This window comes from Anarhichas minor, unplaced genomic scaffold, assembly GCF_050575085.1.
Source record: "Anarhichas minor isolate MPS153535 unplaced genomic scaffold, ASM5057508v1 ptg000136l, whole genome shotgun sequence".
Classification (NCBI taxonomy): domain Eukaryota; kingdom Metazoa; phylum Chordata; class Actinopteri; order Perciformes; family Anarhichadidae; genus Anarhichas; species Anarhichas minor.
In genome coordinates this window covers 7,964,377-7,982,017 of record NW_027466582.1, presented here as the reverse complement: position 1 = coordinate 7,982,017, position 17,641 = coordinate 7,964,377, and the positions used below count along the sequence as shown (strand labels likewise).

The 17,641-nt window shown below is 43.7% G+C and overlaps 1 protein-coding gene across 2 annotated transcripts in view; it reads left to right on the top strand.

The window, feature by feature from the left end:
* Positions 1–3,245: 3,245 nt before the first annotated feature.
* Positions 3,246–17,641, top strand: part of stxbp5a (syntaxin binding protein 5a (tomosyn)) — an 81,038-nt gene continuing 66,642 nt past the window's right edge. For both annotated transcript variants that reach the window (XM_076084294.1, XM_076084295.1), the window contains exons 1-2: positions 3,246–3,883; positions 5,708–5,805. In XM_076084294.1, coding sequence (XP_075940409.1) covers positions 3,746–3,883; positions 5,708–5,805 — 236 coding nt within the window. In that variant the 5' untranslated portion in view covers positions 3,246–3,745. The remainder of the gene's footprint in view (positions 3,884–5,707; positions 5,806–17,641) is intronic.

Below are 17,641 nucleotides of genomic sequence, written 5' to 3'. Positions count from 1 at the left end.
ATCTGGGTCAATACTCTTGACCCTTTGCTGCACTGTATCTTCAAAATAAAGAAGACAACATTTTTATATATTTTATAAATATAAATATAAATGTTCTTTGATATAGATTCGGTGTATTTTGTTTCTGTGTTTACTGATTAACTCAACATTACCTAAAACAAGCTTATGCCACTGCAGAGTCAATGGGTCTAGTACAGTAGCTGCTCGATACAGTCAAAGTTATCATGTTGTTGATGATCCTTATCCACCCTCACCTCAATGCATATTGATTGTACTCAATATGCATATTTCCAAGGATTGTTGTGATCAATGATAATACAGAGATAATGGAGGGACAGAGGCACAGTGTACTGGCGTAATTGGTACACATATAGCTAGAAGAAGTAAAGTTCACCAATGCTGTAGAATGTAGTTCAACTTCCAAGATGTTTAGTGTGCCTAAAAAATAAAGTAATCTGCGTAACATCAACCAAGGGAGGGACAATGACTGCACTGACAGCACTGGCAGGCTGCCATTTCAAAACGTCACAGTTATGTTTGTAGGTAGAAGCAGATGATATATTGTAAAGTATGTGTGTCTTTGCAATGCTTCATCATTACACTCCTTTCATCTCTTGCTGATTTTTCAACCCCTCTCAAAAAAAATGATTAAATGAAAATCATCATAGTTTTGTGGCCTATGACTTAAAAACTGAAATATTGGTCATTGACACACATTGACTTTACATGGGATTTACACCTCTGTTTGACCACCTCTCTCTCTCTCCGCTCTCTTTTCTTTCTGTTTTATACTCTCCTTACACTTTTGCCCTTTACAAAAAAACACTAATAAAGCGCTACCTCAGTGGAAATCCTTATCAAAGAGCACAAACACAGCAGTCAGACTCAAAATACAACACACACACATACACACAATGCAGCTAGATGAATGGCCCGGGCCACAACACAATGGTGCTAAATTAAATCACTGATGTCAGAGTCGCCAAAAGCTCTCCCTTCAAACATCACTCACTCACTTACACACATGCAAGGATTGACTAATAAGGACCTCTTTGTTTGCCTGCGTAATGTATTCTGGATCAGGCGATATAAGTTGGGGTTGGAAGGTGCGTATGGTCAATTTCAGTTCATTATGCAAATCAGCATTGCAACGATTGTTCTCAAGCCACACTGGTACGAGAACTGAATCAATAATTTGCTCCCTGGTCCTCTTCATATCTTTTTGTGCCCTTTTATTCAACAAAGTCTTCATTACCTTGATGCATCCTTTACTCAGCGCCGTCTCAGCAAAGGATTACGTGAAAACACATACGTACAATCTCATTTATTCAGCATTGATTATTGCAATGTGGTGGACATAGACATGCCCTTTTTTTGGACTTTCCCCAGGTTGGGACAGAGTTGGGATCAGGCGTTGTTAGCAAGAGCGCAAACACACCTATTACTTCCACCACTGCACCCCTGTCCCCGCTGCCGGCGTCAACCTGTCGAAGACAAGCATGTTAGCAAACAGCCAAAACAGGTGGCAACGTCAGTGTCAGTCAAGCATGAGCAGTCTCAGCTGAGCTCGTCAAGTACTTTCATCTGTGACCTTACGAACATACACAGCTGCACTGACGTTCTGAACTCAACTCACATATGGGTGCAATCTATGGGATTCAGACCATTAATATAGCAGCAAACAATTACTTTCTTTGTCAAGATACGGTGGAGTAACATCTACTTGAGCAGAGAATGAAATCGCTTTCCCTCTTTGTGTGTTGTGATCCGGCTTCTCTCTGCTTTGTTGACATAGCCGCACGCACCTTTTAGTCCATGAGCTAACCCATTGGTTAGCTCGTGGCCCAACTCTGCACCGCTCTCATTCGGAGGTTGCGGATGCAAATCGCCCACCCTCCGGTTCCCCCTCAAGTCACTGTTGGCGTCATCAGTGCTGTTAGCACTGCTAGCTGATAGCTGCCGGCTCAGCCATTGCCATGTTGAGAACCGTTGAGAGGCAATAGAAATGCTCCCAATCTCATATATAGCACCTTTTCCAAGTAATAATTGCTAATTTTGGGACGGCTCCAATATAGTCATCCATCCATCTTTTATACCGATATGCTTCACTGAGTTGACAATTCAGTGTCAATTCTGACAGCACACCTTTTTGATTGTGGGAAGAAACTGCAGGAAAAACACACGCAGGCATAGGGAGAACATGCAAACTCTGCACAATTCTGGATCTGAACTTAAGACTTTCTTCCGCTTCGTCTTGACATGTCTGACAACTGACATACGCCGAACATGGCGAGTTATTGATAAAAGTGTCAAACCAAGTCAGTCACTGTTGACCATTTCTGCAGATCCACTTTGGATGTTGGATGAACAAAATCTGCAGAACATTGTCTAGAGCTCATTGTTGAGTGGTGTCCAAGCAGGGTTTTAAAATATAGACATTATGGCCTTTGCCTTTGATGCCTTTAAGGTCCCGTCAGGGGGAACATGCAATGTCACCTGGTTGGGGACCTTTCCCTAACCGATCCCTCATCAGTAGCGCTTCACTAGTGTTACTACTGCATGACGTAACACTTTCAAAGGGAGGGTATAAATAACAGGTAAACCGTGGGACTCCATCATTAGCAGGAAACAACCATCACCATGGATACTGCTAGATACATTGCTTGCTCAGCTGTTGGGTTTTATTATGCACAGCTTCCCTGCAAATGCATACATCCCAAAACAATAAAACCAAATCAGTATTGCCAACATAAGTTTTTTTTAAATTGATGTCTGGAGGTATAAGTGAAATGTAAAATGAATTCAGGGACAATGTGATGCTTTCATTTCCATGTTTTATTTGAATGTCATCACATTTCCTGATATGTTCTGTAAACCCACCATGAAGAATATAGCGAAAGGAAAATGCAGCACATTTATGCAATGTTTCTCCAATTCCCCAGCCCAGCACAGAGAGGCTTTATACTTCCACTATGGTTTGGGATGGCCTTTATTATTGTGAACCTTCCACGCGAGCACACAAACAAGAGGCGGAGTGGATAGGGCGAGGGTGTAGTCGAAAATAATGGGACTGAGCACCCGTCTGTCTCCACAGACACTCACAACGCTGCAGCATCCCAACATCACCAGGTGCAGTGGAGCAAAACCTACTATGTGTGCGTGCGAGTAAGAGAGAGGGGAGGGGAGAGAGGGGAGGGGAGAGAGGGGGCGTTGTCGCTGGGGGCAGATGAAAAGAAGAGAGAGAGAGAGAGAGAGAGAAAGAGAGAGAGAGGGGGGGCTGGCAAGGTGGTGGGACTTGCGTTGAAGCCTCTGCTCTGTCAGACATGCGCAAGAGCGTCAGCAGCAGCACCAACAACACCGCCGCTGCGCTGCGTTTCCGCCTTGGCTGAGCGGCGCATAGAGCCGGGAGGGGAGGGAAGCCGAAAAGAAGAGCGGAGCCACCGAGACGCAGTGGGGCACAGCACGGAGTCCGAACAAATTACACCGACGCACCAACATCCAAGCAGCTCCTCTCCAAATTTACGCGTCAAAAAACAAAAAAAGAAGCGATCTGTGCGGTGTGCGCCAGAGCATCCCAGCATGGAGACTGCGCTAAAAAACAATCACTCAAATGTGAGATTTACACAGGAAATCAGAAGGGAGAGCGCTTGAGTGTGTGCGCGCGCGTGTGTGTGTGTAAGAGAGAAAGTGGCTATCCCCTTTATCTTTTGCGGGTGATCTCAATTCTGTGCTCTGCAGTCTGAAGATGAAGAAGTTCAACATCAGGAAGGTGCTGGACGGCTTGAAAGAGGTATCCTCCTCCACCCCGTCTGTCCAAGTGGGGCCACAGGAGAACCATCTGATCCAGGAGACCCTCCAGTCCGACCATTTCCAGCTCTGCAAGGTGGGCGAGCCTGATGATTTTATAACACAGCTGTTTTTTTTTTTATCACTGTTACTCCTTCCGCATGTATGTTTTTAAATTATAATTTACAGTTTGTACTGCGCGTGTCCCTTCTCGGTACACACTGTGCAAGTGAGCTCCACATAATAAATAAATTAATCGGCCAATAATTTTGCTCTGTATTTTAAACTACAACGAGCACGTCTGCTGGTTGAATGCTTATTTAACATTCGGCAAGAATCCCGTTTCGAAAGAGTATCATTATGAAGCGCTCTGTGCCATTGTAGCCTGTAACGTACCTGACTACAATGCGCATACTGTATGGCGAATGCGCGCTGGCGACAGGACAATTACACATTAGTAAGTTCCTGTGTGGTTGTAAGTATTTGTGCAATAATTGTGCTCGGAAATTTCTCAAAACAACGAGATCTTTTGGTTAAAGGCAATATAGGACTTAATCCTCTGAGAAAATAGCATCCTTTGCTGTATGTGTCGTTTGGCATGAACTGTCATATCGAGGGGTTGGGCCAAACTGATCCCTTCTTGCATAATCTGCTGGGTTTGGATAAGCAAAACAGTGGTTTCTGGTTATTGTGCGTGTGTGAGTGTGTGCCATCCCCTTTCGTGATGTCTTTTCCTCACAGCGTCTCTCCATCCCCTTCTTCCCCCACCTCTCTCTCCTCTCACACTCCTCTCTTTCTAGCTCTGTCTCCCTCAGACACACACACACACACACACACACACCTACACCTACCTACACACACAAGCACACACTACTTTAACCCCAGATCATCGATCCATTTGGGGACTGATGGCGCCTGAAGTGGGGGGCCTGTTTGAAGAAAAAAAAGAAATCCATTGGCAGTTTACACACTACGCATGCTACATCCTAGCCCACTATACTGTTTATTAAGAATTTCCCCCTTTGTGCCCCAATGGTTTGGTGTGGCCTTTTTTATAGACACCACTGTGTGCTTGCTATTGATTTCTCCACACAACCTGCACAATTGTAACTGGCTTGATTGTGGAGTCTGAAGGCTAAGGGGATATTGTTGTTGCAAAGACTAGCTCGGAGATTGCAGGTTTGACTGACATTGATCCACAGCCAAGCATCTGATGGAAGTCTTTTTAAACAAGACCCCCCCCCCCCCTGCACCGTCACTGTCTGCCTGGACCGAAACTCTCGGTAATGTTTCTCTGCGGAAGAAGGCAGGTGTCTCTGCTGCACTGAGTGCTTTTTATGTAACGTGCTTTAGCCTTCTGCCGCTAAGCAAACAAATCCAACAAGCCCACCACCAGCTGACTGACACCATAAAGCTGCAGTCACACAAACAAATATACAGAAAACACAAACACCTTACAGGACAATGCACTCAAACAGAAGGCCCTGCAAGAAATCATCACCAAACGCTTCTTACTGGTGTGTTTTCTCCGTAATTTTATTTCCAGACTTCAGTGTAATCACGACTTCATGTGGGTGTCAGTGAGAGAAGGAAAACGAGATAAAAAGAGTGAAATGGGAGAGAAGGAATCTCAAAATAGGCCCATGATTATAAAAGGATCCTAAATAGCAAAGCCAAATATCATCTATCACGAAGAACAGAGTAACGGTGCACAGAAAGAGTGTTTGTTGCTCTCTTTCGTTTTCTCTTGTCTGTGCAATTTCAGGCTTTACATTTCCGCTTCATAACACTTTCCACATCCATCTGGGCCTTTGTTTACCAAAATCAGGTGTGTGATATCCTTTGACAACACAACAGCCCTGCTGTGAAATGCAAATTGATAATATGTTCTCTTTTTTCCATCTTTCTGCACGTCCTCCAGACTGTCCGTCATGGCTTTCCCTACCAGCCGTCGTCCATGGCTTTCGACCCTGTGCAGAAGATACTGGCCATCGGCACCCAGAGTGGAGCTCTCAGATTGTATCCTTTCTCTTGTCATTGCCAGTGTGATAGGTTACCATGGCCCGTGGAAGCTCCTTTAGGTCCCTGCATCAACTGGGAGGCAGCAGCAGGTAAGTGAACAGATGTATGAGCTGCAGTAGTCAGATGCTGCATACATCGGCGGGGTTTCAGGGTATTTTTAGAGCACGCTGAAGAGTTTTCGGTAACAAGCAATGAGGAACCGACGTCGGAAAAGTGACAAGGCATGTCACTGAAAAGTCCATATTTAGCCGCATATTGAAGTATGTGCCGCAGTTGAGCTGGAGAAGTAAGTGGTGGAGGTAGCTTGCGTCGGCTTCCTTGCAATGTGGGGACGGTGACACAAACAGGGACAACAGCTTGTGATGGAATGGCACCGCAGGGAGTCGTATAGCTACAGAGAACGCCCGCGAGCTCGTCTGTGTCAGGCTGCTTTTACAGGTCCTCCATGTGTTCTCATGCCTGTCCCACAATCTTTGCCAGCTCATTACGGTGTGATGAAGGGCTGTCCACCTGGCTGTCCCTCGTTCCCACCTGCTGGCAGCTGCGGTCGTGACTCATTCTTGTTCACCTGCACTGAAGAGGTGAGGATGAAAACAGAGAAACTCTCAGGCAGAGGAGAGCGAGCATAGAGTCTACAGAGCCATGTTTACCAGACTTCTCAAAAGACGATGGTGTTCAGTCTACAGTATGTACCTTCAGAATGTTTTCTGCTCTTAAAAGCAGAGAGAGGGAGACTGAAGAGATACTGATGCACCACTTTTTCCTGGAAGGGACTGAATGTTCCAAGAGATTTACAGATTCAACAGCTGCTCTGCTTTGGATGAAGAAATTCATGGTTTTTGGTCAGTGGTACACATGTATTAGAAGATCGGAGATGAAATCCCTCCTCTTTTAGAAGTACTATGTTAGGGCTGATGCAGGAGCTGGTGAATAAGCTTAATGGGGCTTATGTCTTGCTGGCTGGTACATTACTCCCGTGAGCTCCAGGCTTGGTAAACTCAGTAGAAGAAGAAGAAGAAAAAAAAGCTGTACTCGTGGTGTACAAAGATGCCTATAACCAATCAGCTTAGAGATCAGAACTCCCTCAGACGATCCCTAGTTTGGCTGGAATTATCTTGTCAGATGGTTCCTTCTGGCTGAAACTGGTCACTTTGAAATTTAATAAACAGAGGAATCTCTTGTGTTTGAGTGATGTGGATCAGATAGAGTCTTATCGGAGTCGGGGGAAGGTGAATTGGGAGTCAGCCATCTATTCTTTGGTTCTCTTCTCCTGTCATTTGCTGTTTAGTCAGCCTTGTCTCTTTATCTGATGACAACGATACCAGCATGGCACAAATGAAAGGGGCATAATGGATATCACGGTTCATGTTATTTTGCGTTGCAGTCCTGCATCTTGTGTTTTTTTCTGTCATGCATTTTGGTTAAAGTTATATCAAGTTGCATATTTGCATATATAGACATCCTGGGACTCCTGCGCCGATACACATCTATGTCCTGGAGGTCATTGTTTTATTTTCACTTAGAGGCAACTCGTGGCTATCTGTGTCTCTGCATCTTTGTGTGTATGTGTGTTTGTTTGCCTGGCTGGCCTGCCAGGACATTTGGCTGCACCCTTCTCCCATGGAGGATTACAGGAAGTGGCAGATCAAGGGCCTCAGCCTGGCAGCGTGGCAGTGGACTGAGAATTACAGCAGGAACAGGAGGTGTGTGTGGATGTGTACATGAGTGCGAGTGAATTTATGCGTGTGTGTCTGTGTGTGTCTGTGTGTGTGTGTGCATGAATCCTCAGAGGAGACGGCTGATCCCTCTAGCCAGAAAGCCAATCACTTCTGTGATCCCCCCCAAAACTGTCCCGTGTTTGATGCTCGCCACTGACTCTGCTGCTGCTGCTTCCACTGTCCAGCTGGGAAGATGACAATGTCCCTTTGGTGTTGTCTGGAGGAGGGAAAGAGGGGAATAGAGAAAGCGGTTGGCAGGAGAGGACGGGCCGATAGAGCGGAGAGAGAGGGAATAGATCGGAAAGAGTGAGAGAGGCAGGCTATCCCTGCTTCAAGATCTAATGGCCAAGAATAGAATCCTTATTGATCTGTGTATGGTAATGCACTGAGACAGATATGCCCAAGTGCACACACTGCTGTTAATTGTTTTCTGTAAATTTTCTCAGGAGCGAAAAGAAGTTGTGAGCATTTACAAAACAGATTTTGTTGTTTAAGCACGGCACGCATATTACCTATCTATCGGATTAGCAGTGTAATTTCTGGAAAAACAAAGTTCGGAAATGCAGAATTATAAAAGTCTTTTGGTTTCGATTGTTTAGTCAAAGTGTTTGTCATGAGAGGCAGAGAACCTTCATTGTTTTCTTTTCCTATATATCCTTTATTTCTTGACCAGACTGGACTAAATGTGTTACATTGATGCCACTTGTCATTTTATCTAATATTGCTTAAACCCAACACAAGACCCTTTGGCCAGTATTTTAATTGTCTTGCTGTTAAACAACATCAGCTGCAGTTTGTTAACCCACAGCGTTGGTATCATGAAGCCAGCGAAAACAGGCAAAGAAGGTGGGGCTAATTCAACATCATGAGCTGCATCCGCTTATCAACCATATCATTTGATGATATCCTGAACTTTCATCAGTGCAAAAGTTGATGTTAATTGATATCCATCAGCCTCTAGACAGAAAGATTACATTAACCAAAGCATACAGCCTAGTCTAAAGGGAAACACTTGCCCCAATATAACAGTTAAAATAAAGAAAAGTCTCTGCAACACCTTAATAGTTAGAATAAAAAAGTGGAATTGTAATCACCAACCTGGAAGGCGAGGAATGGAACCTCAATCATTCCAACCAAAATGAGTTTGTAGAATTGAGCACCAATAACTGTGAAGATATCTTGTTGACTTATTCTTTCGTCAGTTATTTTTAGTCGACAAAATCCTCTGAACTAAGAATTTCTTTGGTTCGAGGACAGCTCACAAACCATACCCAGAACTTGTATCCTGCTTTTAATAACCAGCTTTCCAGTATTTAGAAAGAATCCATTTAGGATGTAAACATGAGTTTCTTTTTCTTTTTTTTTTAAATAGAAGAAAGTCACCACCCTTGATAATTGAAATTTATACTCTGCTGATTCAGTCCGTTTGTTAAAGCACGAATAATGTGGGTGTAAATTACCAATTTTTCCAGAGCACTATGTAATCGGAGATACTGTCACTCTGCGACAGAAAACATGGTACAGGGGCCTTATTGGATGATTTTGGCAGCTTACCGCCATCAAACGACAAGTCAATTGTACGTGTATGTATTTTGCGCGTGTGTCTATTTGCTGGGTGGTCTGCAGCTGTGTGTGTAACAGTGTGGCGGCTCATCTCTGCGGAGAGATGGCTCTTTACTGGTGGTGGCCGGGAGAGATGGCAGCACTATAACTCAGAGACTCCCTGTGAGCCAGCAATTGATCAAATTGTCACTCCATGCTCTGCCAGATTATCTCATCGGCAGGCGCAGGACATCATAGGACTCACACATACAACTGGGGCCGCAAACACTGTACACACAAACACACATTCACAAAGAGTTAGTATTTCAGGATAGACGTTCGGAGGAGGCATAGGTAACACACACGTGTGCCTTCGCACACACACACAAGCGTATGATGATCGATGACTTATACAAATGTTAGTGGATGTGCGCACGCAAATACTGTATGTGTACTGACATACACGGGGGCAAACGTTTGCTCATGCGGATGGACAGTGGCGCACACATGTTTGCAAAGACAACTTTATTCAGACACACATTAACACACACACACACACACGCACACAGGCTTTGCAGTAACTGCTATGACTGGCAGTGGCGCTGTGCAGCTTTTGGTCATAGCATAGATTGACTATGACATATCTCTCCATCATTAATCTTCCTTCTGATTGACTCAGTAACCGTGCTACTCTTCCAGCTCTGTCTGCAGTCACAGGAGAATCTCACTGAGCCATGAGTTCTCGGACTGGACCACTGAACGGGAATTATTTTAAAAGTGTTGACCTGTATAGAGATAAACACGAAAGTGTGCAATTGCAGCTTACAATCGCTGAAGTTGTTTACAGTGTGTGTGTATGTTAGAAATCCCTGAAGGTTTTTATTTTTTATTTTTTTTTAATCTCAGTAATTGCTTTAAAGGGTAGTTCACAGATGCCACTAACGGAACACTGATTGTAGCACATATAATTCATATGTCTGTGATTATGGTAATGGCTTTTGATTGTAATCAGTGATTACTACGACTCTCTGGCTTCTTCTTTTCACATGCATGCAGCATCGTCGGACACAGAGGGATAGCAAATGGTGAAAAAGCGTTGGCATTTCCAGTTCATTGCTTCTTTCAGAGATTATTTTCCGGTCACAGACAGTTTGTATATTCATTTAATCTCTTTTTTTGCATTTTATCATCTTCCTCATTTTGCTCTCTCCTTATTGGGGTTGATAGTTGCGAGCTGACTCTTCTAGATGGCTCTCCGTAGTGCAGACCAGGCCTGGGGTTGTGTGTTTGTGACTGTGTTGAGTTATGCAATGCGCCGGAGATGAGGCTGACTGAGACAGCAGCGGTCTCATCAAAGGAGTTAAGCTGCTGCTGCCGCCACTGTATTATTTACTGCATGTCGTAGTTGTGTGAGCGGCTCGAGCGTGCACATGTGTGATCAATACATGTCTTCATTTACCGTACACACCTGTGGTGATATCCAGGAAAGCTCATTCCTGTGTCAGTGGTTCCCAGGTTAGCTAGCAGTAGCATATATGTGGGGGGGGGGGGGGGGGGGGGGGGGGGGGGGGGGGGATACCTCTATCACACAAAATCAAGAGTTGGTAGTATCGCATCCTAGTTGACCTCATTTTACCTTTGACACACGCGGGAGGAGGATTTGGGGATGAGGAAAACGACAGAATAGCTTGAGATGATCGTATCGCGTCTGATGAGAGAGTTTAATGGCGTGTGTGTTAAAAGAGCTGCTGGTAGAAGAGTCGGCTTGTGTCTGCCAGATGGCGTTTAGAAACAGAGTCCGTGGTGAGTTCACCAGAGAGCTGCCGAGATGTGGCTCTCATGTCAGTTCAGTGTCAACTTCACACTATTGCTGGAACGCGGTATGTGTGCATGCATACCTGTTCACTGAGGTGAAGTACTGGTAATCAAAGACCCCTTGTGTACCCGGTTTCATCTTTCATGCTCTCCAAAAAGCACTCAGCCTCCTCTGCTCTATCGGTTCTTAGAAATGGAAAACAAATTTTGCTGCATCAGTACCACAACAATGTAGTTGCTGCCTCTCTCTGTCCAGTATCCTGACAGTGTGTCCTGCTTAAGTCCTTTAGCCTTGACAAGCCCCCAAATGGGATCTGGGTTTAGGATGATTAAAGTCTTGTTGCCATGTTGCTTCTCTTCAATAATTTAGTGTACATTTAACTCCAGCTTTTACTCCTCTTGCTCCCTGTCCGTCATCTCTGCCAGCTCCTGTCTTGCATGATATGATAGTCCTGCGTGTGCATGTTCAAGTGAGACATGTGAGTTTGACGGTTAGTTATATTATGCCAGTTCACTAATGGAAACGGGCACATGCAAAAACCTCAAAAACCTCAAAAACCACCCACGCACACGCACACACACACACACACACACACACACACACACACACACACACACACACACACACACACACACAGTCTTTCTTCCTCCAGTGAGTCATCACAAGTCAGGAAGCCATGTGACATTTTTCACGAGAGAGCAATTTTATTGGAGGACAAGAAATCTTGATGACCTCGAGAAAGGATAACAACGAGGGCTGTTGGGCATGAATGCTAAAGCAGTTTTGTCTGGAACAGTGTGTGATTTTAGCCCCGTCATCAAGGTTTTTTTGTAAATTAGGATTATCATTTAGCCGAAGTAACGCGTATCACATTTTGATACGAGAGTAAAGAAATAATGCTCAAAAAGCTACTTTTTAATTCCTATCGGTCTGCATACACAAATAATAGAAAGCAAGCTGTAGAGTAGGGCATGTGTGTGTGTGTGTGTGCCTGAGAGGTCACCAACCTGCGCACTAATTATTCCCAACAGACGGAAGGCAACGCTTGAGCGGCTCATCGTAAATACACAGTGTCATGTGGGCTGGAGAGAATAAATGGGTTCAGATTTGTACACATACACTCAGTGGGCGTACCTACTGCACTGGTTGATGGTTGGTTGGCTCTATTCTGATGACTGCTTGTTGACATGGGAAGCGACACTGTTTTGGCCACGCAAATTATATAGCGTTTGCTGCTCTGGGTTTGCTGGTCATTATGTTTTGAAGCGCTAATTCGATAGCATTAATTGAAAGTAAACACAAAATATCAAATCACCTTCAAACTTGACACGCTGCAGTTCTGTAGGCATTGCTATACACATTTTGTCATTATTTAATGCAATCTGAGAACGTAGTGATTCTGATAAAAAGAGGTCTGACAGGTCAAGGAACAAGAGACGGCTTTTTTGGAACAAAAGCAAAACAACTAACTATTACCCAGGTTGTCTGTTGTACATCGTTATCACAATTTACGGGCATCTTAGGCGACACGGAAGCTGTGGTATTGGTTGTTAAACCCAGTTTTCAGAACATTTTGGCCATCTATTTTCCATGGGTGTAGCGAGGTAATTAACTACTGTAGCTAGAAAGATGACAGTAGGTAGGATTGACAGTTCCTGCCTACAAATGTATTATTAGTCGAATGTTTCTCAACCAGGTGGAAACAGCCCTCAGTGGATCTTTACGAGTTGCTGAACAAATCGGAGATGTGAGATCTGGAACGAGGCTATACTGAGCTTGTTTATACGTTGTCTGACCATCTGAACACTTGTTTATTGCTCTGTTTCACTGCATTGTTGCAATGATGTTGCCTTGATCCCAAATCTTAACGATGTCTTTGGTGACTACCGGGTTAAAAGAACTAAAGAGGAGAAAAATGACAAAGTTATAATGATCCCAAATTATCCTTTACTGATGTACTGATGACGATGATTTTACAATAACTTAGGATATGAGACCCATGTAACCTCTTAGTATGTATGGAAATAAACATGCCGCACCCCTCGGTCTCGCAGACAGTGACAACCAGGGACGCAGTGCTGTCCGCCTGTCGGTATTCACGACAGGATTTACTTCACTCAAATGCGTTTTCAGCCCAGCTGTGGTCACTCGTGTGGACCGGCGTGTACTGTATTTGTTTTGCACTCATATTAGTCCTGGTCAATGTGCTTCTTTATTGTAAGCCGCGCTCTCGTGACCAAAGGGTTTGACCACTGCCCCGGCTCCATACCACAGAGGTCCCTCATCATCAAGAGTCAACGTTTCCAAAGTAAATGAGCCCGTGCACTCTATTGGATTTGTTTGCCGTCACTGAGCAGAGCGGCTGATTCACGGGTTATGGTATGTGTACATCAGCACATGGTAACACAATACCTCCTCCTATTGATTTCAAATTGTGGTTCATTTGTAAGCCTGAGGCTTTTATCACCGTGACACTTTGGGGAAATCTCCAAGGATTAAATGCCAGTACTTCTAAAATCAAATTAACAGCAATTTCTTTACAACTGTCAGACCTAAGACAAATGATGATGGTCTCCCTTAGTCTATAAATGATAAGGCAGTGTAGTACAAGTTGTTGTTTTGCGACTTGCCCTGAGCAGCTTATGGCATGTATTGATAGCTCTTGCCTGTCCAGTGATGTATATATCACTTCGCATCAATCTAGCGGCTCAGTGAAATGTCGCTGTCGTGTTTCAAATCAGACATGACAGCGACGGAGAACTAGCCGCATGAGATTTTTGGGGTTGACCGAGAATGCGGTGTCTTTGAATTACCGTCAGTATCTGCTCTGTGAGCGTGTGTTTGTCCACAGCTCTGGGACTGAAGCTTTCTATGTTTGCTGCTGTCTAGCGAAATAATTTAAATAGGTGTAGTTTTATGTCGGAAAACATTGTAACTGCATAACTGTGTCTGTTTATTACCACGGTGACTTGACTGACTCAAAGGCTTCTCATTGACTAAAGGAACTGCAATAGTCTTCTCAGTTTTTTATTTATTTTTTATATAACATTAGTTGTGATGGCTCACGTGGTTTGCTTGAGGTGTGGCAGGTAGGGCTGGTAGGGTTGACCCCCTTTTAGGGGTTTTGGTCTTACTTCACTAAGATTGTTTTAGTCATTGTTGTATGCTTTGTTCATGCTGTATGACTTATTTCCAACAAACTTCTGAGCACATCTCTCAATAACTAAAGTGGTGCTTTTGTGTGATTCTTTGTGGAGAAACTAAGCAGGCTGTTAGTCGACTAAGACTTTCTTTGGTCTAGGACAGCCCTAGTGGCTGTTGGGTCCAACTGTTGTGTCAGTGTGGCACAGTCCCTGTGGTGCTTATGGAGGGGCTGGCTTACGGAATGCAGTGAAGCACAAAGGTTTTGTCAGCTCGCTTTCCTCCCTGACCTTCACGTCACCTCTGGGTCTCTGCAGGGCCACACTGCTGAAATAGCTGTGAAGTATTCCTCCCTCTTTTATTCTTTCTCTCCATCTCCTGTTGTACCGCATGCTGCTTTTTGAAGAACTCCCTTTTCAATTCACATTCCCAGGGATATACTCTAATTGTTTACTTGTTTTAGGATTGTAGGATCTTTTTCTAATGGGATTTACGTATTCTCTGTGCTCCTGGTCCCCCTGCTGATTCTCTGCAGCTCATTACTTTTGTCGAGCTGCTGTAGGTAATCTTCCACTCTGTCTCAGGGGGCTCCACTCCCTCCCCATTTTGATGTTTCCCATGTTCTCTTATCATTTGTTTTTGTACCCATCTCCCCTCCAAAGTGCCTTCACCAAACATACAGAGGCTTGTTTTGCGAAAGGTTATGTGTGTTTTAATGCTCACCCCATGCACTTCATGTACTTGTACTTTTTTTTGTTCTTAATACACCAAGTTATGCAGTGAGGTGTGCCAATGTCTAATCCGATAATCTACACTATACACGTAGGGGTACTCATAGTGTAGCTGTTAGGATGTGCTATCATGATGCTAAATAGATACGTTGAGCGTAATGAATTGAGAAATGGCTGCATGTCCACGTACATAGCGTACTAGTTGACGAGTTAAGAGCAAACCATAAATCTTTGTGAAACCTGATTACAGGTGAAACATGGGCTATTGATACCTATGGCTGTTTTTTTTGTTGCTATGTCGTTTAATCATCTTTTCTTCTCCCAACCATCGGGATACAAAACACTAGTGAGAGAACCATACACTCACTCTTTCAATCTTGAAACAACATTTTTGTTTGAGTAGTACAATTCCTTGGAGTCAAAATATTGTCATGCCGCACCTTTATCATACCTAAGAATGCATCAATTAAGAGGCAACTAGGGATGACCCCGACTATTCGAAGATTCAATCTAAAGAGCCGGATTTGATGGCCAATCTCACTGTCGCAACATCGCTGTGGCAGAAAAATCTGGTTATGAAACAAAGGATCACTCCATTCAGGCTATATGGGGGTGCTGAATGTCTGATTTTACACAGAATTGCTTGGTTTCTCCCAATAACTCATAATATATAGCCTTTTTTGGTACAAACATCTGCCTATTAATAATACCGTTAATACAAATTTGAAAAGAACTAACGTGTCAAACAATCTCCTTAGTGTGCGTGAGCAAATCATGAACATCGTGAACAATGATGCATTAAGTTGCACTCCGAAAGGCTAAATAACAACAACATAGGGCTAGTGTTTCAAAAATCAAAGAATACATTTATTAATCAGAGCACTCGCGTAAGAACGTACCACTAACAAAGCGCTAGATATTTTTTGAATGCATGAAATCAGCAGATGGAGGTGCGTAGAAACAGCTGTGTGCTGCGTGCTTCCCTCTCTCGTTGACTGTCCCTTCACTTCCCTGTTGTTTCACTTCTGTCTGTGGATTGCCACAATGGGGAGAATGGAATTAAGGACAAACGTTATGTATACAACCAGAGCAAGCAGGCTAGGGAACCGTGTTTGTCGCTCCGTTTCAGTACTACAGACGGCTTCGCACCTGTACCGTAAGCTATTATTTAATTGGTTGCAATCTGCAACCTCACAGCTAGATGCCACCAAATCCTTCACACTGGTCATTTAAGTGTCAGAAAGTAGTGACAATTTAGGTCTTTTTACTGCTTGTTTGTGTCAAAACCTCAAGGTATTTCATTTACAATGATATAAAAGCGAGAACTTGATTGACTTTGATTGACTGTTACTACATTTAATGTGAGCTAGTTAAGCGTACTAGTTCAAGAGAACGTTGTAACATTGCAACAACCATTTTCCGAGCTGCTGTATGTTTGTGGTATAGCAGGTGTGTTAAGAGACGGTTCTGGTTTGAATGCGTACAGGCCACAAACCATGAGCACCTAATGGCTGTGGGCTGTGTAAATGGTTGGTTATGACCTTACTAAAATCCAGACCCTCTGTCTCTGTCTGCTAGCTCCTCTACACACAGGCATTCACAGGCAAGCACACATACGCACTCACGAAGCTCTGGACACACACACACACACACGCACACAGACACAGAAGAGGAAAGACAGAAAGGTTCCCAAGGTACCAGACCTTGAGGAATTGCCTGTCACCGTGTTTGTGTGCTGAGATGTGGGTGTATGTGTGTGTGCCAAGGCTCTAGCAGACAGAGACAGAGCTGCATGTGGTTTCAGCTGCATACATACAGTAGGTGCGTGCCCTTGCCTGTGGTTCTATATTTATGGGTAGTTGGCCTCAGAAAGGCCTTAATATCCAGCAAAACGTGCATCCAGGTGAAACATCTGTCATGGCAGACACACGCATTCTTTCTATAGTTTTATTCCTTCAATGTGTCCCAGACATAGTATTCCCTAATTTGAGTCTATTTCATGCTTTTTTTACCTTCTTTGCTAAAGACTAATTTCTACATACTCGACTAAACCAACTCCAGCTGGAGAATATTAGTGTTTCTGTCATCCATAGCTAACAAGCCTACACTGCCACTGTGACCATGTAGGTAATGTTGCTTGTAGGCATATTATGGAATACATATACTACTAGATATTTCACTTGCTACTGTTTTAACTGCACTAAATCGCCTAAAGCAGAGACGGGGACTGCCCTCCCTGCAGCACAAGCTCCTTGTTGCACAACACATGTTAGCTAGTAGAGTGGTTGTGATATTTACCTTTAGATAATATTTGGCACAGTCACGGTTAGGTTTCCCCTTCAGATGTATTTCTCACCTCTAAAACTAAATGTGTTGAAGTAATCAAACACTGCCCTTCAGCCCAAATTGGGCGGGGTTTTTTGGGGGCTGGTGGTAAAATAATTGAGGGCAATTAGAGTTTTTTTGACATTGCTGACATTTTCATTTTCAATCATTTGGTTCAATTATCCCACTTTGGCTCTGGTTTATGATCTTAGATGCTTGTTTAAAAAAGGAGATGCACTTACGACTTCTGGTGACTAGTAGTTCTCTTGAATACCTACAGTATACTGAATACACTTTATTGTAAGTCGCTTTGGATAAAAGTGTCTGCTAAAAACAGCTCAAAACCCATTTTTCTGTGTTTGACTACTCTTTAAAGCAGCTATAATCCATATTTTTGTATTACTAGTTGATCGCATGGCTCCTTCTATGTGAAAAGAGTTGCTTGAGTGTTGAATTGACAAAGGATTATCACCCAACTATGCAGTTGCACTCAGCTCTATGGAGCTTTACAGCATCTTTTTACTCTTTGTTTAGACTTCCCGGCCCACATTATTGTTTTG